Below are 27,541 nucleotides of genomic sequence, written 5' to 3'. Positions count from 1 at the left end.
TATAACCCAGCTATTTGTTTTCAACAGATACTCCATTTCAGGGATAACTTTTATACAATATTGAATGCAGTTTTTAAATGAGACATTTTTCTGTCTTTTGAGGTGATTATTTAAAAATTCAACCACTGCATTTAAGTCCTTGAATCATAAAAATGAAATGTTGAATGTACCTTTGTTTCCCATTTATCTGAATTAGTGCTTCAAACCACAATTCAGAGGCAATCATACTAATCTTACTTTCAATGTCTTTTTATTGGATGAAACATAGAGGTTTAGACTGTAATTAAAACAGGAAGCTTATGGGAATGTTAAAACTGTTTCACTTATATCATAAGTAAGAACATCTAAGTTAGTGCCATGTAAATTATTTTATAGTAATCGATTCCTGCAATCAACTAAAACAAAAGTTAAGATGGCTCTATCCTACAGAACTTACTGAACTTGGAAATATTCTGGCATAAAAAGAAATTAGTAGCTGGGCACTGGTGGCTCATGCCTGTAATCCTAGCTACTGAGGAGGCTGAGATCTGAGGATCATGGTTCAAAGCCAGCCCAGGCAGAAAAGTCTGTGAAACTCTTATCTCCAACAAACCACCAGAAAACCAGAAGTGGTGCTGTGACTCAAGCAGTAGAGTGCTCACCTTGAGCTGAAGAGCTCAGGAACAGCACCCAGGCCCAGAGTTCAAGCCCCATGACCAACCAAAAAAAAAAAAATAAGAGAGATTAATATAACAATCTTTCTGTATTTATGTGAAAACTTCCAATTCTCTATTTTAATTGTACCTTACAATAAATAATTTCAATATGTGATATCATTCTATTTGAAATACTGTACATGAATTATCATAGACTGGTTAATTCATTAACATATAGTGCAAATATCTGCTAAGTTTGATACTTTTAAAAAACAGTTAACTAAGTCCAATTCCTATTATACCTTGAAAGCTATCTCTTGAACTTCTACGTCCTACTTTGATGTTTACTCCAAAGATTTCATGTTAGTTCCCTTGAAGTCTCAGTTATTATATTCTGGAAAATGATATAATTCAGTGTCCTGCTGAATGTAGCAGGACACTACAGAACAATTTAGAGGAATTTACAAGTGATGAATTGAAGTAGCACATTATGAATTAAGTTGAGAAGAATACAGATGTATTCAACAGCTAAGTTCCTGGACACTACCATAAAAATGATTAAAATAGCATTATAAATAGTCAAATTCAAGTGAACAAGTGAAATACTAGAGATATACAGTGACATTTAATAATTTAGACAATATCAACAGATTTATTTATTATCCCTATGAACCTATACATAGAAAATAAGAGTTCTAAATAGGGAGAAATAAAGGAATGATAAAAAAAAATTCCAGAAGACTTAAGCCAGACGCCAGTGGCTCACGCCTATATTCCTAGCTACTCAGGAGGCTGAGATCTGAGGATCACTGTTCAAACCCAGCCCGGACAAGAATAAACCATTCAGAAAACTGGAAGTGGTGTTGTGTCTCAGGTGGTAGAGCGGTAGCCTTTAGCTGAAGAGCTCAGGGACAGCGTCCAGGCCCAGAGTTCAAGCCCCACAACCGACCAAAAAAAAAAAAAAAAAGAAAGAAAGAAAAAGAAAAAAAAGAAAAATACAGAACTTTTAATTCCAGATATTTTAATTTCCTGACTACAAATATACAATGTATACATGAATCAAACAACTTCATTATATCATTTAAGTATGTACAATTACATGTCAATAAAAACATTTCTAGAAAAGAAAGTTTTAATAAAAAACAAACTGTCTAAAACTAACTCTACATCATTTGGGGGCAAGAAGGGAGAACAAACAAAAAGTCAATGAAATATTTCTACTTTTATTTTTTTAAATGATGAATGTGTAGATAACCACTAAAATAAAATCAAGTGCTCCCATAGTTAAAATAAAATACTCTGAATAGTAAAGATTATACTATATACAATTAAAATAGTCATAAAATAAACATCAAACTTAAGGGAAATTCAATGGTATCCTCTAGGGGCTCATAAAAACTTTATTTAAATTAGATTTAACAATAATTGGTATGCATTGGTAACTTAGCCAAATATATTACTGATAGTTCTTTTAAGAAGATATTTCCATTAGGAATATCTTAATTAGAAATGTAAGTTAAAAGGTAACTCGCCATTTTGAGCTTTACTTGGATTTTGACAGTTTGTGGGAAAAAAGGCAGAGTGGAAAAAGGCAGAGAAAAAATGGTTAAATTTTGATGTCTCAATGTATCAAAAAAATTAATTTTACGAAGTGGATGATTGATTTAAAATATAAACATTATTCTATGGGTGCCAGGGGCACAAGTCTGTATCCTAGTTACTCAGGATCTGACAATCTGCTTAACCAGCAAGGGCATGAAAGTCCCTGAGATCCTTATCTACATTTATCTACCACACTCACAGAAGTGGAGCTGGCACTAGTCTTGAGTACAAAAGCTCAGTGATAGTGCCAAGGTTCTGAGTTCATTTATCAGGACTGGCACAAACAAACAAACAATAAACAGAAACAAATGGTACCATATAGTAACATAGTGCAGGATTTCATTCATCTTTGTCAAATTCATCCCAAAAAATCTACTCAGGCTTGAATTGGAAGCAATTAAATGTTGACAAGGATTTTAATAGTAAAAAATAATTTGTGATCAGTAGTTCTCACTATCATGCTGTGGGATACATATTTATGCATCTGGTATGGAATTTCATCAGAATGTCACTCATCCTTAAAATTACAACAGATAAATAAAAAATGATAACATTTGAAACAGAATAAAATTGAGTAAGTGTCCTACGGTAGTCTGAATATGGCATTTCAGAGCATTTCCATTCAATTTCTGACAGTAAAAAAAAAAAAAAGACAGTAAACATCCTCCTCCCACCATCCAATCACAATGAAAATATACTACATGTAAATATCAAAGGAGCAAAAACCAAAGCAAGCAATCAGCTAATTTGCCATTGATTTAAAAGACTTCTTTCCTCAGGGTTTTTTTTTTTTTTTTCAACTCAACATTAAAGTTAAATGCTTTGTCTTTTCCTTGATGTGAGATATCAATCAGAATACATTCTTAGAATATTACTGAGTTCTATGAAAAACATTATGAAAGCTATTGTAACACCTCTGAGGCAGAAGTACATGAAGCAGGAGGAAGGGCATGTGTGTGTATATGTTTCCCTTCTTATAAGTGGAGAAAATATGGAAGTAGATAGTTTTATAAAAATGTAATCCATGATATATCTTTATGCTTCATTGTTTATTATAAAATCTCAGCCATCCTTACAGCTGACAAGCCATTAGATGATTTTTGAGCTGCCATTGGTACTTACATAAACATCATATAGAACATCAAGACTAAAGTGAAATTTAAAACAAGTGCATTATCCCAGAAAGAAGCTTTGCTCATTTACCACTTCTACATAATCAAAAACTAAAAAAATCTCTGTAAATATTTCAAATCCAATTTGACATTTAATTTTCAAGGAGAAAGTCAGGGTTTGTTATGTTCCTTGCTCACTTAAGCCCTGGTACACTTCGTGTGACTTTTAGGCAAGCAGTATGGAACATCATAAAGCATTTGACATTGACCAGTTTGGAACTGAATCTTTACCAAGGATAATATATGCACACACACACACACACACACACACACACACACACACACACACATCCCACCCCAGAGTAAAAATTCTGTTCAATTTTAGCAAGAGAAGAAAGTTATAGTCAATAGTTTCAATATGATTGACTTGAGCTTTTATCATCAAATCAATACTTTGCAGTTTCTGTACTGTTAAAAGTTTGAAAAAAGTAAACTAGTTTTCATTTATACCTGCCCTTTCTCCACAGCCAATAAAACAAATCAGTAGAGTTATTTCATATTTGACATTACAAAGGGTAAAATTTTTGACATATCTTCTTTGTAAATGGAAAATAAATAATCAAAATTATCGACATTGCCTTGTAAATTATTTCATAAATCCTGTATGATCCTCATTCAATCTCCCAAGGGTTACCAAATTCATCTTTTTAAACTTTTTCTCATGGTCACACTTATTGGTTGAGCTTTGGTTCCTTCAGGGGTGATGCAATATTTCATATCTAATATGTTGTGCTTTTATTTGGATTTTAAAATGTACCATTGAGTTATAATTGTGTATATCCTCTTTTGATAGTTTCTGAATGTATCCCTTTACTAAATACTCATTGAGTATAAACCAACATAACAATAAGAATATACTGCTGAAGACATCAGGTCTCTTCCCTAAAGTTGTTAATGGTTTAGTCAGAAAAAAACATAAATGTTTAAGAAAAAATACAGAGATTTATTTTAATATAATGCAGGTACTAATACAGGTGTGCCTCTATCTGTGTGCTTTTGGAAGAGTACTGAAGTGAAACAAGTACAGTGTAGAGATGGAGTCAAGAGTTGAGTTGGGGAGAAGAAATGCAATATATATATATATATATATATATCATATATGCATATATGTGTATATGTATATGAATATGTATATATGTGTATGTATGTACACATATATATGTATATTCCAATTTGATTCATTTCACAACTGCCCACTTCTTAGTATGAAAGCAAGCAAGCAGTGTTCTTGCTTTCCCAATTCTTTCCACAAAACAAGGACTTAAAAAGAGGCACTCTGCAAACAGCTCGAGATTGTGAGCACTTGAAATCTGAGACAGCTATAGACATAGCCATCTTGAGAGTAATAACATGATGAGAGTGTGAGTATTAATGAAACAATAATGTCAGAATAGAAACAGGCTTAATATTTTGCACTTGGCTATTTTGTTTCTTCGTGAATTCTGTCTCCACCCTACCTTATTAATATCTAGTTATTTTCTTAAGTTATGAAATATGCATCATCGTATTTAACCCCAGTGATTTGAGTGACTATGTTTCCAAGCAGAATTAGTAATACGGGCACTAACAAAGCATCTCCAAAAGTTCAATTTGAACCTTTTTGATGGAAAGAATATGACACTGTCACACTGACTACAGGAAGATGATATTCTAAATTGAAGAAGATCTCAAATGTGGGGAGCACCAAATGTTTGCATAGCTGAAGTTTAACTTATTTATCAAAGATGGGACAGAAATGAAGTAAATTATTGTCAGAATATTGCTCTGAGATAGTCTTTTTTGTGTTTGGGTTTTTCCCCCCAATCTGGGGATGACATTCCCCTTATAACTGAGCTGTACCTCTAATCACTACTCAATATAATAGTATCAATTTCTGCCACTGGTTAGTTAAGTTTCTTGGTCTTTATTAAGTTGAATTGATTTGGGGAAAGGGGTAGGGAGGTGAAATAATACTATCAATAGTAATAAGAATGTTGAATGTTCATTTTGTAATACTGTAAACAATTTATATATCCTATTTAATGCTAACAGAACTGTACAATTTGCATATCACAAATCAAACAAAACGGTTAAGAAGAGTCTGGAAAAGATGGCAGAGGAGAAACAGGAGGCTAAACAAGCTCTTGCATAGAAAGCAGTTTTAGTGTTCCAGTGAACAGTCCTAGGCTAGCGAAACATACCAAGTGTGTCACCACAGTACAGTGAGTTTGGCCAGAGAGGAAAAATTCAGGCAGCTTGGTCAAGGAGAAATATATGAGTACTTTCTGGTGTCCATGGTGGTGGCTGTCGCGACCACCTTATCAACAGAAAGAGCTTGAGACAAAGGCTCCAGCAAGAACTGGCAAGGAGCAGAAATCTTCATCCTGCTGATCGCACACCAGGGATGGCCCAGTAACCAAGAGGCTTGTGTGACATCCTCACCCTTTCTCATGGAGCTGTGGTGGGAAGGTAGCCTTTCCCCCACCATCAGAGAAGAGCTCCATCTTTGATACTGACAAAGGCCCAGCTGAATCAGCTAGCTCCAACTCAGGCCTTGGAAGAAAACAATAGGAGCCATTCAGGAGGTCACAGGAAATTGATCTGACCTGCCAGGCTCAGCTCCACCCAGGGGAAAGGACACCCTGCACAGGCAGAGAAAGCTCCACCTCTGGAGCCAGAGGCTGCCCCTCCCCACTTCGGCCTAGACAGCAGGAGTGGTAAAAGACAAACAATTGAAACAGTAAACATAAACCCTGAGAATTGCTCGAGGATGGGCTCTGTGAGTGTTTCAGGAGCTAGCCCCTCAGGGATACGCTACTGATTGCTGATAGGCCTCAACCCTACCTAGAACCTAGCCTCATCACAGCAACTCCAAGCTAGAGGAAACAGCCATCTCCCTCTTTTGTGATACTCAAAGCAGATCTCCCTTTCCACTGAACTAGCCTGGGAGGAGGATTACAGTCCTGGGCAAGAAGGAGCATTTTTCTGCTTGCTCAAACAAACTGACTTAAGAAACCAATCAAGCCACAGAAAAATCAAACACCACAAGTAAACCAGAGATTCCACCAAGAGACTGGTTATGGACTCGGGGAAGATACAAGATCTCCCTCCCAGAATAAATAAATAAATAACTCATTTTTCTATTTAAAAAATGCATCTTATTTTTCTTTCATAATTTTTATTTTAGGAATGCATGTATTTTTATTTTGCATGAAAATTTCTGTTCCACTCATCCCTAGATATATATACCCTCATGGATTATTAGCTCTCATCCTTCATTTTGTACATATTTAATTCAGAAATTGATCACTCAATTCACAACCTCTAAGGCTTAATTTCCTTACTAGTATTGTTTCTTTATACCTACATAATCTTTAAATATTCCATTTTTAATTTTTAACTTTTTCTTTTTTTCCTTTTTATCTCGGTCCTCTCATCCTATTATTTTCTTCTATCAGTATTATTTCTTTATACTTCCATAATTTTTAAGTGTTTCATTTTTTTTAATTCAAATTTTTGTTTTTTTTTATTTTTTCTTGTTTCTTTATATCTCTTCTTTCATTCTGTTCTATCCATTTCCTCTCTGAGATTATGACTTGGTTAAATTCACTCTTTGCTTTTACCTCTCCACATCCCTCCAATCCCTTGCCCCCCACCCCCATACCCTCCCACCCCCACAATTCTCCCTAAACCTATTAATTCTGGTCTGCTGAATCCGTCTTTGATGTTCTTAGCTCTTTAATCCAGAATTGGTTGATGTTGAATAGATTGCATCTGTTAAACTAGATTGAATCTGCAGCCATATTTATGGTACAATACAGGACTCTGGTTGATAATACCTTAAAATAGTGTTCTAGCACTAAATTGGTGATACTTTCATACCAAATGGGCAGAACAAGCCAGAGAAACACAATAAAAATTGCAAGTCATGTATTTCAACTCACATTCATGATAATCAGGTGACAGAACAGTTAATGAATAATCCAGAGGAGAGTTCCTCAAAAGCTCTGCAAAACACTACTGGTAAACATGGTGAATGAAAAGATTGAAAACTTGCAAAGGACTCAGTGTGAGCATGATAGGAAGCAAGAGGAAGCAAAGGTTACTACAGGAATTTCATGAGCTTGAGGAAACTACACAAAGATTGATACAGGAATTGTGTGAGCAGACTGAGAACACTCAAAGAGAAAGACAAGAATTGCATGACCATGAGCTAATCAAAGAGTAATATAGGAATTGAGTGAGTGGGATGAGAATAGACAAAGATCAATAGGGGCATTCATGGAATCCATAAACAGACAGCTGAAGGAATCCAGGGAGACCACAAAGGGAATGCTGAATGGAGCCCAGCAGAAGGAAAGGGAGTTGCATGAAACCATAACCAATCAACTAAGGGATTTGATTAAAAAAAATTAAACACCAAATTAAGGAAGTAAAGAAGTTCATACAAGATCTAAAACAAAGCTACAACAAAGACTTTGAAGCCATCAAAGATGACCAATTAGAAGGAAAGGAAATTAAAAAAAAAAGTAGAAAGTCTTGACAGTAGGTTAGGCCATGCAGACGATCAAAACTATCCAAGAAAAATCCAAGAAATATGATAGATTTATTCAACATTTAGAAGACATCATCAAAAGGCCTAATCTGAGGATAATGGGTGTAGAGGACCATCTAGAGACAGAAGTTAATGATCTAGGAAATTTATTATAGGATCCTAGCAGAGAACTTTCCAAACATGCAAAAAGGTAGGACTATTCAGATACAAGAAGCTTTTAGAACCCAAATAAACCAGACCAGGACATCCCACAGTCACATTATAACCCATACAGAATCAATTCAGACTAAGGAAAGGATCATTAAAGCTGTCAAGGAAAAAAGATCAATCACATATAAAGGGAAAACAATTAGAATACCCTCAGCAGAGACAATTAAAGCACAAGAGCATGGAATGATGTATGCCATGCCCTAAAGACAAACAACTATCAACCAAGAATACTGTATCCAGCTAAACTCTCCTTCATAACTGAAGGCCAAATAAAAACCTTCCATAGCAAAGAAAAACTGAAACAATATATCTATACCAAGGCATCCCTAAAAGATACTTAAAGAAGTCCTACACATAGAAAATCAACAAGACTACAATAAAGGCCAAAAACTGCACCCAAACTAAGACTCCAAGAACCATAGGAAGAACCCAGTTGTCATGGCTGGCAAGAAGGTGGATAACATGGCAGGAACTACCCAATACTTCTCAGTCCTAACTCTCAACATTAATGGACTTAACTCTCCAAATAAGAGACATAGACTGTCTAGTTATATTAAAAAGCAAGATCCTTCTATCTTTTGCCTTCAAGAGTCACACCTTGTCCATAAAAACAGATATATTTTGAAAGTGAAAGGTTGGAATGAAATTGACCAAGTAAATGGCCCTCACAAACAGGCAGGAGTTGCAATCCTAATATCAGACAAAATAGACTACAATTTAAAAATTAACAACATTGACAGGCCCTTAGCTAATATTATAAGAAACAGAAGAGAACATACCCAAACAAACTCCTAGGATGAAAACATCACCACGGTGAGCGGGGGGGGGGGGGGGGGGGAGGGGGAAACTAGATTCAGAACAGTATAAGAGAATACTTCTCAAACCTTTATGCTAATAAGTGTGAGAATCTGGAAGAAATGAAGATTTCCTAGCAAATATGGACATGCCAAAACAAAACCAAGATGAGCTAAATCAACTTAACAGGCCCATATCAAGTATTGAAATAGAAATAGCAATAAGCGACCTCCCATCTAAGGAAAGCCCAGGACACCAGGTGAATTTAAAGTGATATTCTACAAGGCTTTCAAAGCAGAACTCACACCAATATTCCTCCAGCTCTTCAATGAAACTGAAAGAGAAAGTTGACTACCAAACTCTTTCTATGAAGCCATTGTAACTATTATGTCCAAACCAGGCAGGGACTCATAAAAGAAAGAGAACTATAGACCCATTGTTTTGATGAACATGGATGCAAAACTTCTCAACAAAATGTTGGCCAATCATCTTCAACAACTCATTAAAAAAAATCATACACTATGATCAAACAGTATTCATTTCAGGGATGCAAAGCCTCAATACAATAAAGGCTGTAAATGACAAACCTACAGCTAGCATTATACTTAATGGTGAAAAACTAAAGCCATTTCTTATAAACTCAGGAATGAGACAAGGATGTCCACTCTCTCCACTTCTCTTCAATTTAGTATTAGAATGCCTAGCTACAGCAATAAGACAAGATGCAAACATAAAGGGAATCCAAATAGAGAAAGATGAATTAAAACTCTCCCTCTTTGCATATGACATGATCTTGTATTTAAAGAATCCCATGCACTCCACTCCCAAATTACTCCAGCTGATTCGAAACCTTGGCAAAGTAGCAGGATATAAAATTTACCCTCAAAAATCAATGGCTTTTCTGTATGTCAACAATGAGAAGAGCACGGCTGAAATCAGGAAAGCAACAATATTCGTAATAGCCCCACAAAAAAAATAAAATACCTAGGACTTAACCAAAGAAGTGAAGGACCTCCATGATGAAAACTTTTAAAACCTGAAAAAGGAAATCAAACAGAACCACGCTCCTGGATTGGAAGGATCAACATTGTGAAAATGGCAATACTTCCCAAGGCTATCTACATATTCAATGTGATACCTATCAATATTCCAACCTCATTCTTCAATGAAATAGAAAAAGCAAACCAAAATAAAAGACCCCAAATAGCAAAAACAATCCTTAATAGAAAGAATAGTGCTGGAGGAATACAAATACCAAATTTCAAACTCTACTACAAAGCCATAGTAATCAGAACAGCTTGGTACTCGCACAAGAACGGACCTGAGGACCAATAGAATAGAAATGAAAACCCAGAAGTGAAATCACAGTCTTATATCCACCTAGTCTTCGATAAGGTAGCTGCAAAACGAGAATGGCTAGTTGATGTTAGGCGAAATGAACCCCACGATAAGGACTCAAATGTTTTTTTTTCCTTTCTTTCTAATATTTCTAACATATTGATAAGATATTTCTTTGATGCTTTTTATGTTTTTATGTCCCTCCCCCAGGCATAACCCCTGTTTTCACTGTATTTGATGTAGATATAATTTGTGGAGGGGAAGGTAGACCCATTGGAACAATGAGATGTACAAGACATTATGTCGAAAAACTAACTTTACAACTTTGGCACAGGCGGGGGAGGGAGGAGTAGGGATGGTAGGGGATGGAAAGGGGAAACAAAAGATGAAGCTGCAATGCTTGATAAGAAATCACTCATTACATTGCCCATGTAATTGTAACCACTCTGTATGGTATTTTCACAATTAAAAAAAAAAACAAGAATGGAAGAAAGACAGCCTCTTGAGTAAATGGTGCTGGCAAAATTGGTTAAATACCTGTAGAAAACTGAAGTTAGATACTTATATATCACCTTGCACCAGAATCAATTCCAAATGGATCAAAGACTTAGAATTCAGAGCAGACACCTTGAAAACATTACAGGAAGGCATAGGAGAAACCCTTGGTCTCCTAGGCACAGGCTGATAATTTCTCAATAGAGACCCAGAAACACAAGAAATCAAAGAAAGTTTGGACAAATGGGATTGCATGAAGCAGCCAAACTTCTGCATGGCAAAGGATATAGCTAGCAAGATCAATAGAAAGCCCATGGATTTGGAAAAGATCTTCACTAGCTATAAAACAGACAAGGATCTCATATCTAAAATATATCTGGAACTCAAAAAATTAAATCGCTCAGCTACAAATCCTCAAAGAAACAACTGCCCAATAAATAAGTGGGCAAAAGACTTACAAACTTCTCTGAAGACAAAAGAAGGATGGCCAATAGACACATAAAGAAATGCTCAACCTCTCTAGCCATAAAAGAAATGCAAATCAAAACAACATTGGGATACCACCTCACCCCAGTTGGAATGGCTATAATCAAGAAACCTAATAACCACAGATGCTGGAGGGGATATGGCCAAATGGGAACCCTATGCACTGTTGGTGGGAGTTTAAACTTGTTCAACCACTTTGGAAAGCAGTATGAAGGCTCCTCAAAAGACTACACATAGAGCTCCCCTATGACCCAGCAATCCCACTTTTGAGCATTTACCCACATGATCACAAGCAAGTCCATACTAAAGCTACCAGCACAACTACATTTATTGCAGCATTATTTACCATAGCTAAGATATGGATCCAACCCAGATTCTCCTCAGTAGATGAATAGATCAAGAAAATGTGGAATATATATCTATATCTAGATATATATTCATTTATTTATAATGGAATTTTATAACTCCATCAGAAAGAATGGCATCACCCTATTTGTTAGGAAATGGCAAGACTTGGGGGAAAAAAAAGTATATTAAGTGAAGTAGCCAGGCCCAAAGCAATATAGGTCCTATGGTTTCCCTTTTGTGTCTGGGACAAGCAGAAAAGGTTAAAAAAAACTATGTACATATGACTAGATAAGATGATGTTAAGCGAAATATACCCCAAGGTTGGGAAACAAGTGTTTTTGTTGTTGTTGTTTTCTTTCTTGCTATCATTTCTAAAGTATTTATAATGTGCCATGTGATTTTTTTTTTTGGTTTCTTTGTATGTTCCTCCCCCACGGTATAACCTCTTTTTTTCACTGTATTTGATGTCTGTGCCTTGCATCTTTTATGTACACTTCTCTAATTTGTGGAGGGGAAGGGAAAAAACAAAATGCTTGGATGCAGTTTGACCCATTGTAACAATGAGATGTACAAGACACTTTACAATTTAGGCCAGTAGTTTGGGGATTTTAGTTGAGGAGGTGGGAGGGAAGAGAGTATAGGTGAAAAACAAAGGAGGAGTTAAAATGCTTGATAGAAAATGTACTCATGACCTTGCTCAGGTAACTCTAACCCCTTTGTAGAGTATTTTCACAATATAAACTATATTTTAAAAAACTGTTAAGAAATCTAAATGATTTTAACTGCTAATAAAATGACAAGCTCACTATATAAATATATATCTGACTGATGAAAATTTTGTTCTTATAATCAATACAGGAATTTTCATCATCATCAAAAAATTATTGTCATTTTGAGAATGAAGATTCTGCACTGGGATCACATTTAACAATATTGTCTTCCAAGCATCAAATGGCACTGGTTCCTTCAGACACTGTAACAGCCCACACATCCCCACACACATGAGCCCACTACCAAGAACCAGATAAACACTATTAGTAACTACCCTACAATACATTTTTAACATTCTCCTTACAAAGTAAGCCTAAATATTTTCTGCTTCACAACTCTTTCCCAACTGCTTATAAATTCTATTAACTTGAATATCAGCTCCACAAATGATATTGGAAGACAGAAACTTTGCTTGGTATTTATCAATCATTTTGCATAAGATAAAGAGGGAGTGCTTTGTTGGTAGAGCACTAGCTTGAGCTGAAGATCTCAGGGACAGCAGGAAAGGTCATGAAACTCTTATCTCCAATAAACCACCAGAAACCGGAAGTGGTGCAGTAGTTCAAGTGGTAGAGATCTAGCCTTAAGCTGAACAGCTGAGGGACAGCACTCAAGTGCGGAATTCAAGCTCCATGACTGACCATAAAAAAAAAAAAAAAGAAAAAAGAAAAATAAAAGACACACAAAAAAGAAAGAACGAAAGAAAGAAAGGAAGGAAGGAAGAGTAGCATTTATGGAGATGGAGAGGTAGAGAGATAGAACATGAAGAAATGAAGAGGTTGGTACATAAAAAGTTTAAAATATGATTGTGTAAAGGCTCTACTGGCATTCTTCCAAATCAAAAGTGTGGAATAAATGAATGTTCCAACTTTTTTCTTCATCTGTAGGACAAACTATTTGAAATGTATGAAGGTTCTTTTGACAAAATACAATGAGGTGTGTGTGTGTGTGTGTGTGTGTGTACAAGTTACCCTTTTGTAGAAATGTATCTAAATCCCAATGATTAAATGAGAAGAAATATGTTTATTAGTTGATGTGGTAGGAGACAAAGATTCTAAGTAGGCAGTTTTGCAATATTTGGGTATGGATGAAATAGGAAGAAAATTTCAATGACTATCACAACATAACTCTTCAAGTAATCATCATAATTAAGCTGTACTCTACAAAGTCACATATAAAGATAATTTAAGTGAAACAACATGACAATCATTTTGTCTTTACCAAAAGAAAAGTTTCAGTGTAATATTTTAGTTTTAATAGAAAAATTTTAAAGTTAACTGTGGGATAGGGTAGCCTAAGTCCATAAAGATTAAGCCTCATTATATTTTCAGGAACAGAAATAAGTGAATAGACTTACTCACACTGATGCTAGTTTGTTTGTGCATCTTACTGAAAAAAATATTTATAACACTGTAAGAAAATACAAATGTTAAAAGTGATATAACAAATTCAAATGTTATTATTTTCTGTATTTCAAATTTGGAGATACTATAATTGCATAGATTAATTTAAATGAAAGTATAGAGATAGTAATCGAAAAGAAAAAAAATATTCCCTACCATTTCTAGGTACTATTTGCTATTGTATATTTCTATAATACTTAATATAGATTTATATTTTAAAAATTACATAGGTTGTGGCTGATGTGGTAGAGCACTAGCCTTGAGCAAAAACTCAGGGACAGCACTCAGGCCCTGAGTTCAAGCATCAGGACTGACAAAAAACAATAAAAATTATAGAAATTGTGTTCTTTTAAATGCTAATTATATTACTCAAAATTATTTAGTGATACAACATATCATTCAGAGGATTTCTGTTTCATAAATATGATGAAGAAATTAGGCAAAATTTTCATGTTTGATATTTTAAATATTTAGGACTGCCCAATATGGAAAATATTAATGGATAAGATTAAAATTTTCAACAATTATGTAGCTAATTTTGGCCACTTTTCTGATTTTCAAAAGAAATACTATTCATTAAAATTGAAACATCTTGAAAGAATTGGACTGTAGACCATATTACGCACTTAGAAAAATGTCCATCAAATATAGAGTTGATATTTATACATGCATCATTATACACAAAACTACAAGTGTTACAATTTGTAACTTCTTAATTTTGTGAATTCTTCACTTTAAATATTTATTGTTTTTTCTTAAACTATTTTCTTTATGATGTCTAATACCTAAATATTAAAAATGTTTCCAAAAAAAGTCTCTACACAATATTCTACCATGCTGTTACCTTCCATAAACAATCTTTTGGTTTTTTTTTCTTTTGTTTTGTTTTGTTTTTGGGTCCGGTTGTGGGGCCTGAACTCTGGGCCTGGATGCTGTCCCTCAGCTCTTCAGTTCAAGGCTAGCGCTCCACCACTTGTGCCACAGCTCCACTTTCGAGGTTTTTTCTTTGCTTATGTGGTGCTGAGGAATCAAACCCAGAGCCTCATGCATGCAAGGCAAGTGCTCTACCACTGAGCCACCTTCCCAGCCCTGATCTTTTTTTTCATGAAAAAATTGATTTTAAATAAGATATTTCCTCATCTCAGAGTATTAGTACATGCCTTGAGTGTGTGTTTGTGTGTGTGTGTGAAAGGGGGTGGCACTCTGTAACTGTCCCATGTTAGCTTCAACTCACAGCCTGGTCTTTCTCCTTAGCTTTTTCACTCAAGACTGGCACTCTACCATTTGAAGTACAGCTCTACTTTTGACTCCTTTCCATGGTTAACTGAAGATAATAGACTCAAGGACTTTCCTTCCCAGTCTAGCTTCAAATCACAATCCTCAGATTTCAGCCTCCTGGGTTTGCAAGCTCTTGGCTTCAGAATATATTCTTTTTTTTTTAATTTAATTTTATTTTATTTGTGAACATACTGTACAGAGGGGTTACAATTGCATGGGCAGGATAATGCGTACATTTCTTATCAAGCATTGCAGCCTCCTCCTTTGTTTACCCTTCACATCCCTTCCCAGCCTCCCCCCTCCCCCCAACCCCCCCCCCTCTCCCCCCCCCACCAACATTGTAAAGCTCGTTTTGGACATGACAACTTGTACTTCTCATTGTTGCAACAGGTACACCTGTATCCTTAAACAACTGGCTTTTCTTCATCTCCTCCACAAGTTATACTGACATCAAATATAGTGAAAGCAGGGGCAGAATATATTCTTAAAGAGCAGCAGTTTCCAAGCTTTGTTGCAGTGGCTTCCTATGCAATGTTACCCATGGAAGCTCTTTTGTTAAATAATCCTCCAAAATATTCTCATAATGTGTATTTGGCTCAGCATAGAATCTTCAATTCTATTTTCCAAAAGTTTGAACACAAATTTTATTGTGGGTGGTATGCTGTATCTGATTTTATAAAGTTATTTAAGCAGGATACCAGTGGCTCACTCCTATAATCCTAGCTACTCAAGAGGCTGAGATCTGAGGATTGTGGTTCAAAGCCACCCTGACCAGGAAAGTCCATGAGATTCTTATCTCTAATGAACCACCAGAAAACCAGAAGAAGTGCTGTGGCACAAGTTGTAGAGTGCTCACCTTGAGCTGAAGAGCTCACTGACAGCACCCATGCCCAGAATTCAATCCCCACAGCCAATCAAAAAAAAAAGTGATTTAAAATTCCAGGTGACTCAAAAGGCATCCCCCCTTCAGTGTTTATTACTAGGCCATCACAAAGCTCTTGGCCATATTAGAAGCATATTATGCTAGTAGGAAAAATGTTATGTAAGAAAACCTTAGGGAATCTGTAGTAGAAGAATATCGTCTTTCACAGAGTGAAGAATTTGGTTGAACATTATCTCTGATAGACAATTGAAGAAAGATGTTTTCTTTTGCTATTTTAATATTTGTAGTACATCAAAAATGATTTACTATAAGTGTGTCTCAATTCAGAGAAGAGAGGCATAAATCTAAAGCTCCATTTTTCATTCCTTATAAATTCTTTAAACATGTACACCCAGTACTGATATAAAAGTACCCATATATGTATGTTCTTTATCTTAGTATATTTACATCTGTCAATCTATTCACATTTATACATCTTTATTTGTAATCTATGCATATATCTTTAAAAATTCTTTAGGACATATTATACATATGAATATGTATTTATACATGTAAAAGTAATATCAAAGTTATTCATCATCTTTTAATCAGGATGAATTCCTTTTTCCTTTCTTAGCATTATATAAAACATAATACAACAAAGAAATCTAGTAAGCACAGTCTTTAAAGTTGTATAATTTAAATCTTTACTCTTCTGATTTCAGCACTTCTGAATTTTCCACTCAGAGCTTAAGAAGTTGTGAAAATCATTCCTAAAATTGGCTTAATAATGTAATGGAAAACTAAGGATTCATTTATTTAAATTAAGCCAATTCTAGAAAATACTTAGGAATTGGATGTTTTGTTCTTTGAAGACTGAAAAGGAATGTTTCAGAAAAACCACTGGGCTTTACCAAAGATCATTCTATGATCAGTTATTCAATTGAAAAATGTGTATTCAGAAAAAGAAAGACAAGAAACATTTTGGATGTTCATAGAACATTATGATGGTTTATGATGTTGTAATACTTGCCTCTTCAGAGGTTATCAGTGAATGATTGGTAATATAAAAGTGTAGTTCAATATGAGAGCAAAAGTAGACTTTGCAGATTTACGCTTTAATTTACATTACCTGTTAAAATAATGTCTGATTTCTGTAGGATTAAAATTAATATATGCCATTATGATAACACAATTTAAATTCCTTTCAAATGTGTTTAAAGAAACAGCTTACAAGATATAAGGATAAGTTAATATTTAGTTAAAGATGAAAAAACAGAATTTTAAATGTTATATCTGTTAAATTTATAAACTCCCTGAACTGTGTTCTTAATTTAAAAAGATTAAATTAATTTTAATCAGTGTAATTTAAAATACGTAAGTTGACATAATATCTCATTATGTCTTTAATTATTGTACATACTAATTATTATTCTTTACATATATTTATGCTCTATTTTCCCAAGGATATTTTTTATATCTTTGATCTAGAACTAAGAAGACAATTATGTAAACATTTTTATATATCTTAGTCATTCTTCAAAAACCATTTTAATTAATTATACTACATGACTTATGAAGGAGGAATAATATTTCTCTCAGTTAAAAGTTAGCAATATGATAATCCATTTAGAAATTCATCAATTTAAATAAATTTCAATTTCTTTATGAACAAAAAGAATGTAGTAAACATTAGAATGTTCAATCTAGCTGCAGTATTTTACTCAATATAAGAATTATAAGAAGTAAATAGCTAGAGACTGATGTAAGAAAAATGGATATTGCTGTTAAAAATTGGAGAAAATGTTGAATAATTAATATTCCCAAGAGCTCAGACTCAGATTGCCTGGTAAAATCTTACAGTATTAAAAATATTCTCTTCTCCCTCATTCTCTGTGGCTCCATAATTGATACATTGTCAAACTTTTCACATGAAACCTTTACTGGAATCAAAGTGATTTGAACAAGGATAGGCACAAGCCCTAAGGCAATAAAAAATGTATTCCAATACCAAGATTCTACAAAATAAGAATGAAAGCAATTAAATAATACAGTGACATCCTATAATGGAGAAGTTAATTGTTAAGCAGAATAAGAAAATGAGACATTGAAAGTTGGTAAGTGAAATAGAAGCTAAGGGAGTTAAAGCAAAATTTAATAAGAATAGAGTAGGATCAAATGGATAGAGCATGACCTATTCTTTTGCTGGTCGTTCTGAAAAATCCATATGTTTGGCCTATTTCAGTTTTCTAAATAAAATCTGAGAAATAAAAGCAACTAGCACCTAAACATCTTACAAATACTAGAGAAAAAATGTATATAAAATTCTCATCACTACTAGCAAAAATAAGAAGTCAATTGTGAGGTACTAACACTGATATTACATACTTGGTGACATTTGTTTTTTCAAATTATTTTGTATTGTCTGAGTTGACAAGAGTATTTAGATATTCCCATGTTCACTTTATGTCTAATTTTATCATTGCTCTTCAACACCTGTAAATTGTGGTTGTAAGAAATGAGATTTTTTACCTCTCTTTATTTCTACATGTACTAAATTAACTCAAGTGTGTAAAAACATTGTAACTATCACAAATAGGGAGAAGTAATTTAAACATGAAATTTTCCAAAAACACTCTATGTTCCTACTGAGTTTTATGATAAGGGGCACTTTTGTGTATGCCATTGTATTTTACACAATTGTGTTTAAATTGGTAAAGTTGATAGATGTTAAAATCTTCATTTTCCTTCATAGTACAATATTCAACAAATGTATGCTTAAGGAGTTATTCTAATAAATGTGTAAATTCTTCATTATATGGAAGATATTTTGAAGCATTTCACTCAGTTCGATTTTAAGCAAATTCTATAGACCCAAGAATTAAAAATGGAAGATTGAGGAAAAGTTTATAATTTGGACAGATTTTGAGGTTGAGTCAGACATTTGGAAGCTTTTGCCATCTATGACAGAAAAACAGTAATGATCATATGGAAGGCAAAACTAAAATTCAAAACTTTTATAAGAAATCTACATTTGCCTTTATGGCCTATGCATATAAAATCATATTGCAAGTTTAATTGATTTGGTAAACTAGAATTTTTTTTTCTCAGCAAATTGTAACCTGGTGAACCTTTCCAAAACTAAAGTGAGCATGTATAGTAGAACATATAATAAAACTTCTAATTTAAATTACAAGTCTCACTATCACGGGTTACCAAAATTCTGGTAACTTGGATATTTTTCTTTGATATCCTGTCTAACCTTGTGATCTTCTACCTTTTCTATTTCCTTTCCTGAAACCATATTTGTGATTCAAAATACTTAAAAGTACACAAAATGTACTTAATCATGTTGTACCCTGAACTAAATATTGTATATTTCCCTCTCTTGTATTCAGAATGCACAACAATATTTTTATAAGGTGCAACAACAAAAAGAAGGGTTTATCATCTCCTTCAAAATATTTGTCTATTTTGGGGACTTGTTGTGAGAAATGAATCGAAAAGTATTTCTTCTACCTTACTCCCATGTGTATCAAAAATAATTTCTTTGTTAGGACAAATGTAGCTGTAAGTGCAGATAACACCTACACTACCAATTCATTAGTTTAAATAAAGATCCAAATGTGAACTTGGTGGATTTTCACTTCAGAACAAATTTAAAATTCAAGACTTTAATATTTCCCAACTCACACAATTTGCTATAAAAAACTAAATGAGGTGTATGTTACAGGGCAATACTCTGTGTTCCAAGATAATCTCTTGTATTTCTCTTGAACAAATGAGTGTGTTGTTTCCTCATCAAAAAAACTGAACATCAGTAGAGCATCTTCATTTACCGTCATTTTGTGATTCGATTTTCTCACACATTTTTTAGCATCAATTATTTGTATAACAGGATTTCATTTTGACATGTCCATATAACATACAACTTCTTGGTCATGTTCCATCTCTTTCCACCTAAATTAATCTCAATAATTTTCATTGTTTTATTTTCATACCAAGAACATCTCCAGGGCTGGGAAGGTGGCTCAGTGGTAGAGTGCTTGCCTTGCCTGCATGAGGCCCTGGGTTCAATTCCACAGCACCAAAGCAGAAAAAGCCAGAAGTGGCTCAAGTGGTAGAGCGCTTGCCTTGAGCTGAAGAGCTGAGGGATAGTGCCCAGGCAGGCCCAGAGTTCAGGCTCCATGACCGACCGAAAAAAAAAAAAAAGAACATCTTCAAAATGTTCTACTCTGTCTCTATGTTGAACCCACTGGTGTGTAAACATAAATGAAGTTCCTATTATACACTGAGTTACTCCTTTCTGAAATTCTCTTTAACAAAAAAAATTAGTGGATTAACACATAATTATTTCTCTTTCTATGAACAATGAATTCGTGTCTAGATTAATAATGTATTAATCCAACTGTGCTTTGTTTGTTTGATTAATAAAAAATAAATTTATATATCCACAGACTGATAAGTGTTCATCTTATGTATTCAATATATACTGAAAATATACACTATATCTCAATAAAGTTGACTTTAATATGTTATAATATAGATTCTCAGCTCAGTTTTAAGGTATTTATCCTTCAAGTCATTCTCCTCAATATCATTCTTTAGATGTGCGATTTAATTTTAGATTTTATGTGTTAAGTTTTTATGACTGTAAATTCTTCAAAATAGTTTTATTATAAAACGTTTAATCTAGTAGACATAATGCAAGTATCTCTTGCATTGACCCCTTGTTCACTACTACTGCACTGAATTTTCCTTTGCAAGCATAGCATCCCAACTCAAACTGATTTATTTTTGTTCTTTTTCCGTGTATTTTCTTGATTCAGTATTTTTGCAGACTCTATACCTTTTGTTGAGGTCCCTCTTCTGGCCTCTTCCACTTTCTTCTGCCAGATTTATTTTAGGACTCATTTGAAAAGTCAACTCTTTGAACCTTGATTTCTATAGTTTCCACTGTTCCTGCTGGTAGAAGTATAGTGTTTTTGGTTATTTGTAATTACTGTGCATGTGTTTGTCTTTCGTACTAGAAAATAAGTCCAAAGTAAAAGTAGAGAGACTATGTCTTTTTATTCTGTTCCTTCTGAATACATTGTCTCAATAAGTATTTGCTAAGATAATGAAAGTGAAATAAAAATGATAAGAAATATTAAATAAGTCAGGATAATGAGACAAAGACACATGTTTTGCTCAAATGTGGAAGATAGATTTAGCTTATAAACATATAAGTAAAGATATTGGGCCAGGCACCAGTGGCTCACGCCTGTAAATCCTAGCTAATCACGCCTGTAATCCTAGCTAATCAGGAGGCTGAGATCTGAGGATCCCGGTTCAAAGCCAGCTTAGTCAGAAAACTCTGTGAGACTCATCTCCAATTAACCACCAGAAAACTGGAAGTGGCGCTGTGGATCAAGTGGTACACTGCTTGCCTTAAGCTGAAGAGTGCAGGGGTCATGCCCAAGCCCAGAGTTCAAGCCCTATGACCGACCAAAATAAATAAATTAATTAATTAATAATAAAATATCCGGTGGTAGGCAAGTATATAAAAAAGCACCAACTGAATTATGGTATATTCAAGACAGAAGTCAAATAGTGTAATTCCTAAAAAGGGAAAAAAATCAACATTCAACAAAATAAGCACCTAGAGGGGAGTAAGGTTAGGGGAAAGAGGTGGAAGATGGAGGAAGACAAGAGCAGGAGAATTCATTCAATGAAGGCATTGAATATATGTGACTGAATTCATTGAATATATATTTAACTGTGTAGGAATGAATCCAACTTATATCCTGCAAAATGACGAAGAGTGAGGGAAGGGTTTAATTGGGGGTATGTATGAAAATGTTGACAGGAGAGCAATTGATCAAGATGCATTGTATTAAATAGCAACTCCTTTGTACACCTATTTAAAGTTAATAAAAGTATATTTCAAAAATACTTAGCATCAAACATACATGGACATTTGTATATGTTAGATAATTTATTTAAATTTCCTAAGACTGATATTCTCATTTATAAATTCTGATATCTAGAATACATATTACACCTGTATTGTGGAAAATATAGTGTTACTCTCAAAAAGTAAAAGGATATTATTTTTTATTAGAACATCATTCTTCAATTCCTGAAAGCACAGTAGTGAAATGAATGCCAAGATAGGGACACATATATTTCTTTTTTCTTTCTTGCTATTGTTTCTTACATATTTATAATGTATCATGTGATTTTTTGTTTCTTTGTATGTTCTTCCCCCATGGTATAGCCCCTGTTTTCACTGTATTTGATGTCAGTGCCATGCATCTTGTATATATACTTCTCTAATTTGGGGAGGGGAAGGAAAAAAACAAAATGCTTAAATAGAGATACAGGTTGACCCATTGTAACAATAAAATGTACAAGACACGATGTTGAAAATGAACTTTACAACTTTGGTGGGGGGGGTAGTTGTGGAGGTGGGAGGGAAGGGATAGTAGGGGAAAAACAGAGGAGTAGGTAACAATGCTTAATAGGAAATGGACTTATTACCTTGCTCATGTAACTGTAACCCCTCTGTACAGTATTTTTACAATAAAAAACATACAATAAAGAGAAAATGTTGGATAACAGAAAACAATATCAATAATTTCATTTTTCAAACTATTTTGATGAAATCCTTCATCTTTTCTGAATACTTATACAATAGTTGAAGTATTTGCCAGTAGTTCACTTGGATGGTATGATGATTTGACCAACAGTAAAACTCTAGTCAAAAGTAAGCTGTGATAAGTTTCCTTTATTTTTATGTCTTGTAATTCTAGGAAGTTTTCATTACTTTTTTTCAAAAGAAATAAATGCATTTGATTAGGTTCAATTAAAATGACTATTTTGACTCAATTACTCTTCCTTAAGAACTAATGTACTTGCGTGTTTATATATATATATATATATATACATATTTATACTTTTGCCATTAAAATATTGACATAAATGATCTACATATTTAATGGAAAATATTTATTTCCCAAATATATATATATATAGATAGATAGATAGATGCTTATTTGTTAAATGAAAATATTGCCATAAAGAAGCTAGGAGGAAGCAAATAAAAACAATGATAGTAAAACTGAGGTAAATTGATTACAATAGAGTCTTTCATAAAAACACCTTTCTTTTCTGATCCAGACTGTCTGTACATGCACTGACAAATTTTGGAATGATTTGTTAGGATAGAATGATTATAAAGAATAATCTGAAAATACATTCAAAGAGCTGAATTATTTTATGGTCATGTGACCCTTAGACTGAACCAAAGCCAACATCCTTTGCTATGGAAAATAACAATGTAATGTTTAAAAATATTGAAAATAAAAATATATCATCTATAAATAGTCATGGAAATTTAATTTTTATATCAGATATCATAAACTTTTTTTGTTCTAAGTACATAAAATCAAAAAGGTAGCATATACTGTTAACATTATGGAAATAATTTCAGTCAGTCATCCAAATTAAAATCTATTTGTTTCTTAAAACTAATATTTTGAAACTTTTCATTTTATAAAACTTTTCCTCTATGTATTTTCTAAACCTTTTAACTTTTATTTAAAATCTCTGGGGAAAGTGCTATATTAATGTTGTATTATCAATGGGTACCCTCAAATTATATATTTTATGAATGAACCTTGGGATTGTGTTTATATGTCCTTAGATATAATCAGTAATTCTCACTAATGGAAGAGAATGGGAAGACATAGTTAACTGAAATAAAAAGAGAGCCAACAGACTGGGATAAGATCTTTACCAGCAATACATTTAACAAAGGCCTGATGCAAAATATATAAAGAGCTCAAGAAATCTATCCCCTCCCAAACCTAATAAACCAATCACTAAATGGGAAAAGTCACTAGGAGAGACTGCCACAGAAGAATGGCAAAGAAATGCATGAGGAAATGCTCATCATCCCTGGCTATACAAGAAGTTTAAATCAAAACAATTCTGAGATACCATCTCACCACAGTTAGATTGGCCAACATTGTAAATTCAGACAACAAATGTTGGTGTGGATGTGGGGGAAAATTAAACCATTTACTCTGTTGGTGGCAGTGTAAACAGTACAAGCACTCAGGACAGAAGTCTGGAGGTTCTTCAAGAAAACTGAACATAAATCTGCTCTGTGACTCTTGGGCATCTACCAGCCAGGATACCGTAAAGATACTTGCACATCCATGTTTATTCCTGCACTATTCACAATAGCTAAGTTATAGAAACAGACCAGATACCCTACAATAGATCAAAGTATTAGGGAAAAAAAGTGCCACTTACAATGGAATTTACATTGCTCATAGAAAGAACAATCCATCACTGAAAGAAAATGGATAGATCTAGAACAAATCATGTTCAGTGAGATAAGCCAAGCTCAAAGAGACAAACAATACATTTTCTCTAATATGTGGAAGCTAGATCTACTATATATTGGAACATGATAAATTATACAGGACTGGAGGCTTATACACACGTAATAAGACTAAACAAGGATATACTTAGAAAGGGCCACGAAGGCACAATGCTTATGGTCCCCTTATCATATTTATTGACATGACCTCCGGGAAATGAAAACAAGAGACTTCTTTCTTGGTTGCAGTTTTTGTTTTCTTTTTTTTTTTTTTGTCTTGCTAGTTTATCTGTCTTTGTAAAGAAAGGCACATAAATGGAAGGATATAGAGTAAATAACTGTAGCAGTAGTTCACACTAGACACAATGTTGAAAGTGAACTATACAACCCGTGAGTTGGAAAGGGAGGAAAAATGGAAGAGAGTGAGGGAAGGGGTGACTTTATCCAAAAAAATATGTACTCATGATCTGACTTATGTAACCATAATACCTTTGTACATTACTTCTATAAAAACAAGAATAGCCAGGTGCCAGTGGCTAACAACTTCTGTAATCCTAGCTACTTGGGAGGCCGAGATTTGAGGATCACAGTTCAAAGCCAGCCCGGGCAAGGAAAGTGAGGCTCTTATTTCCAATTAAACACTAGAAAATCAGAAGTGGTGCTGTGGTAGAGTCTTTGCATTGAGCTGAAGAGTTCAGGAATAATTCCTAGGCCCAGAGTTCAAGCCCCATGACCAACAAAAGAGAGAGAGAGAGAGAGAGAGAGAGAGAGAGGAGAATGTGATGCTTCAATTAAAAAATAAAATAAAAATAAATAAAAAATAAAAATGGGTATATTAGCTTATCTAAAAATATGATTTATGAATAATGATTCTTGAAAATTATTTTTATGTGGTTCCAGTTAAAACAACTAAATAAATTTCACTATACTAAATATATAATAATTTAATTAATTCAGTAGTATTTAAAATTATCTCTGAAAGTGTTCAATCTTTAAGTAAAATATAAAGGACATAAGGCTGGATGTTGTACTTGTGACTTAAATTTAAGAGAATAAAAAAGGTCTGTATTATAGCATATTGTTAGTTTTAAATCTGTTTTGGACAAGAGACTGACATGATGCAGAAAATAATGGGATTCTTATATATTTTAGGTTAAGTAATTGCAAATATATAATGAATATTTTAGGGGAAACCTAATTAAAATAATCCACAGCAAAACAATGACAGTGTGTACGTGTTATTTACTAATTAATAAGCATATATATACATATATATATGTATCTTCTTGAGTCACATTTTCCCTATCTTTACACTAACCTAAATCAGTTTAAAGGAAGACCAAATTAGTGACAAGATTTAGTACACATTTAAAATAACCATACAAAATTTAAAGTTCAAATCAAGATATTAGAAAAAAATATTCTATGTTCAGGCACAAGTACATATAAAAGCATTAAATATATAGTAAAACTTTGTGAAAACTTGTTTTAATAGTAGTTGATACAACACAATAAGCAATTGTAGAGGAGGGCAGACTCCTTCTACTTCCTTCAAGTGTAGAGGCAGAACAGGAGAAAGGAAAGCAGATATGCATCTGAGGGGGCACCAATGATAGATATGATTTTTCCATGCAGAAAAGAGCATGTCTGCCAGGAGGAAAAAAAAAATCTTTTGATTGAAGAGGATAAGCAATGTAAATGTCGCTTGAGGAAAAAAAGAAATAATTCAACCACTTTTACATAGCAAATAACCCAGAACTATGTTAATGTGACATGTGAGGAGTTGTAAACTATGTTTGCAAAATGCTGGTGTAACAGTATAAGTGTAAAAGTAGTGATAAGTTCACACAGAAATACAGACACATATATAAGAAGATGCATATACATGTTGTATATATGTATATTATATATGTTTATAAGCATATGCATATGCAACACTATTTCAAAAGAAGAGAAGAATACTGAATATTAAAGGAAACACCTAACCATGCTACACAAGATCTTGTCAACCCTTTGGAGAATCAAATAGAGATAAGAAATTTTAAATCAAGAAGGAAAACTGGTTAATGGGCTTTATCAATACCTTCTCAGTCATATAATGAATAAAATGTATATTCAGAAATGAAAATACACAGAAGGGGAAAGAATGGTTTTCAGAAGCTTTTCTGGTGGCATCAGGTCATAATAAAAACATTGATAGAAATGAAAGTATTTGTGGTGCAGATGTTTTCCTGGGTGCACACACCATTCAATGACTTGGGGAGGAAAAGAAAATATTGACTGGAAAAGATAATGAGTTTTGTTTGAAGCATCTGGATCTGAAGATATGAAATTCTGAGTAAGATGTGCTAAAGCAGTTATAAATAGAATTCCAGCACAATGGTAGGAAGATGGGGCACTCATGGTGGCTCATACGCTGCAATTTTGAGAGATAGACTAATAGGAGTGGGACTAAATGACACTGCTGAGCTGGGAGGAGAGGACATAGAAAATGTTCAAAATCACTCTGATGAAAAATGAAAAACTGTACTTACAATGCTCAGTGAGGTGAAAATGAAAAAACAACTGTTGAGTGCTAGTTACAGAAGAAAATAAAAAAATACTGCAAGGTGAATGATAGTCAGATTAAGGCAGGAGGGGGTATATTAGCTTACTTGGACTGTATGCACTTCTAGAAAATAAGCAAAGAAGTAAATCTCAGTCTTACTGAGCTACAGCAAAAATATGTAAAGGTTGCTAAATATTTCACAGAGCATTCTTATTATGACGTTAACTGAAATGAGATTATAAGAGAAATCATTAAATAATAATCTATAAAGGATGTTAGTAAACACAGAAAGACATGTCAATAAGAATGTAAAGCATGTTTTGAAATGAAAGCATAGTGAAAGAGAATTTGTGGAACTGTGTCTTTACTACTTTGTTCATAGTAAGTGCATGGTAGATTTTGAAAGGAGAGGTAAATCTTCACAGCTGTCTGTGTTTAAAATTCCTGTATATGAATAGTCATGCAATACCATTAGAAAATTTGCTTTTAATTCATTAGTAACATTTAATCATGAAGCTTAATTAATATTTCTCAGATATGGTTCATTACACTCAACTATGAGCCATGGTTTGAACAATATTATTACCCTATTGTGATGACTGTGATGAAAATAATTATTTCCTTTTCAAATTTAACCTTTATTTTACATGATTTGGGAAACAGCTAAGTAGTATATTGATAGAACATAATTTT

The 27,541-nt window shown here is 33.6% G+C and overlaps 1 protein-coding gene across 1 annotated transcript in view; it reads right to left on the bottom strand.

The window, feature by feature from the left end:
- The window catches only part of Lrp1b (low density lipoprotein receptor-related protein 1B), a 1,500,426-nt gene extending 1,481,193 nt beyond the window's left edge, over nt 1–19,233 (bottom strand). Inside the window, exon 1 of the mRNA XM_013030060.1 lies at nt 19,146–19,233. Coding sequence (XP_012885514.1) covers nt 19,146–19,233 — 88 coding nt within the window. The remainder of the gene's footprint in view (nt 1–19,145) is intronic.
- Nucleotides 19,234–27,541: the final 8,308 nt, after the last annotated feature.

This window comes from Dipodomys ordii, unplaced genomic scaffold (genome assembly GCF_000151885.1).
Source record: "Dipodomys ordii isolate 6190 unplaced genomic scaffold, Dord_2.0 Scaffold126, whole genome shotgun sequence".
Lineage (NCBI taxonomy): Eukaryota > Metazoa > Chordata > Mammalia > Rodentia > Heteromyidae > Dipodomys > Dipodomys ordii.
Note: the sequence above shows the minus strand (reverse complement) of the source record. Positions and strands in the feature narration are given on the sequence as shown.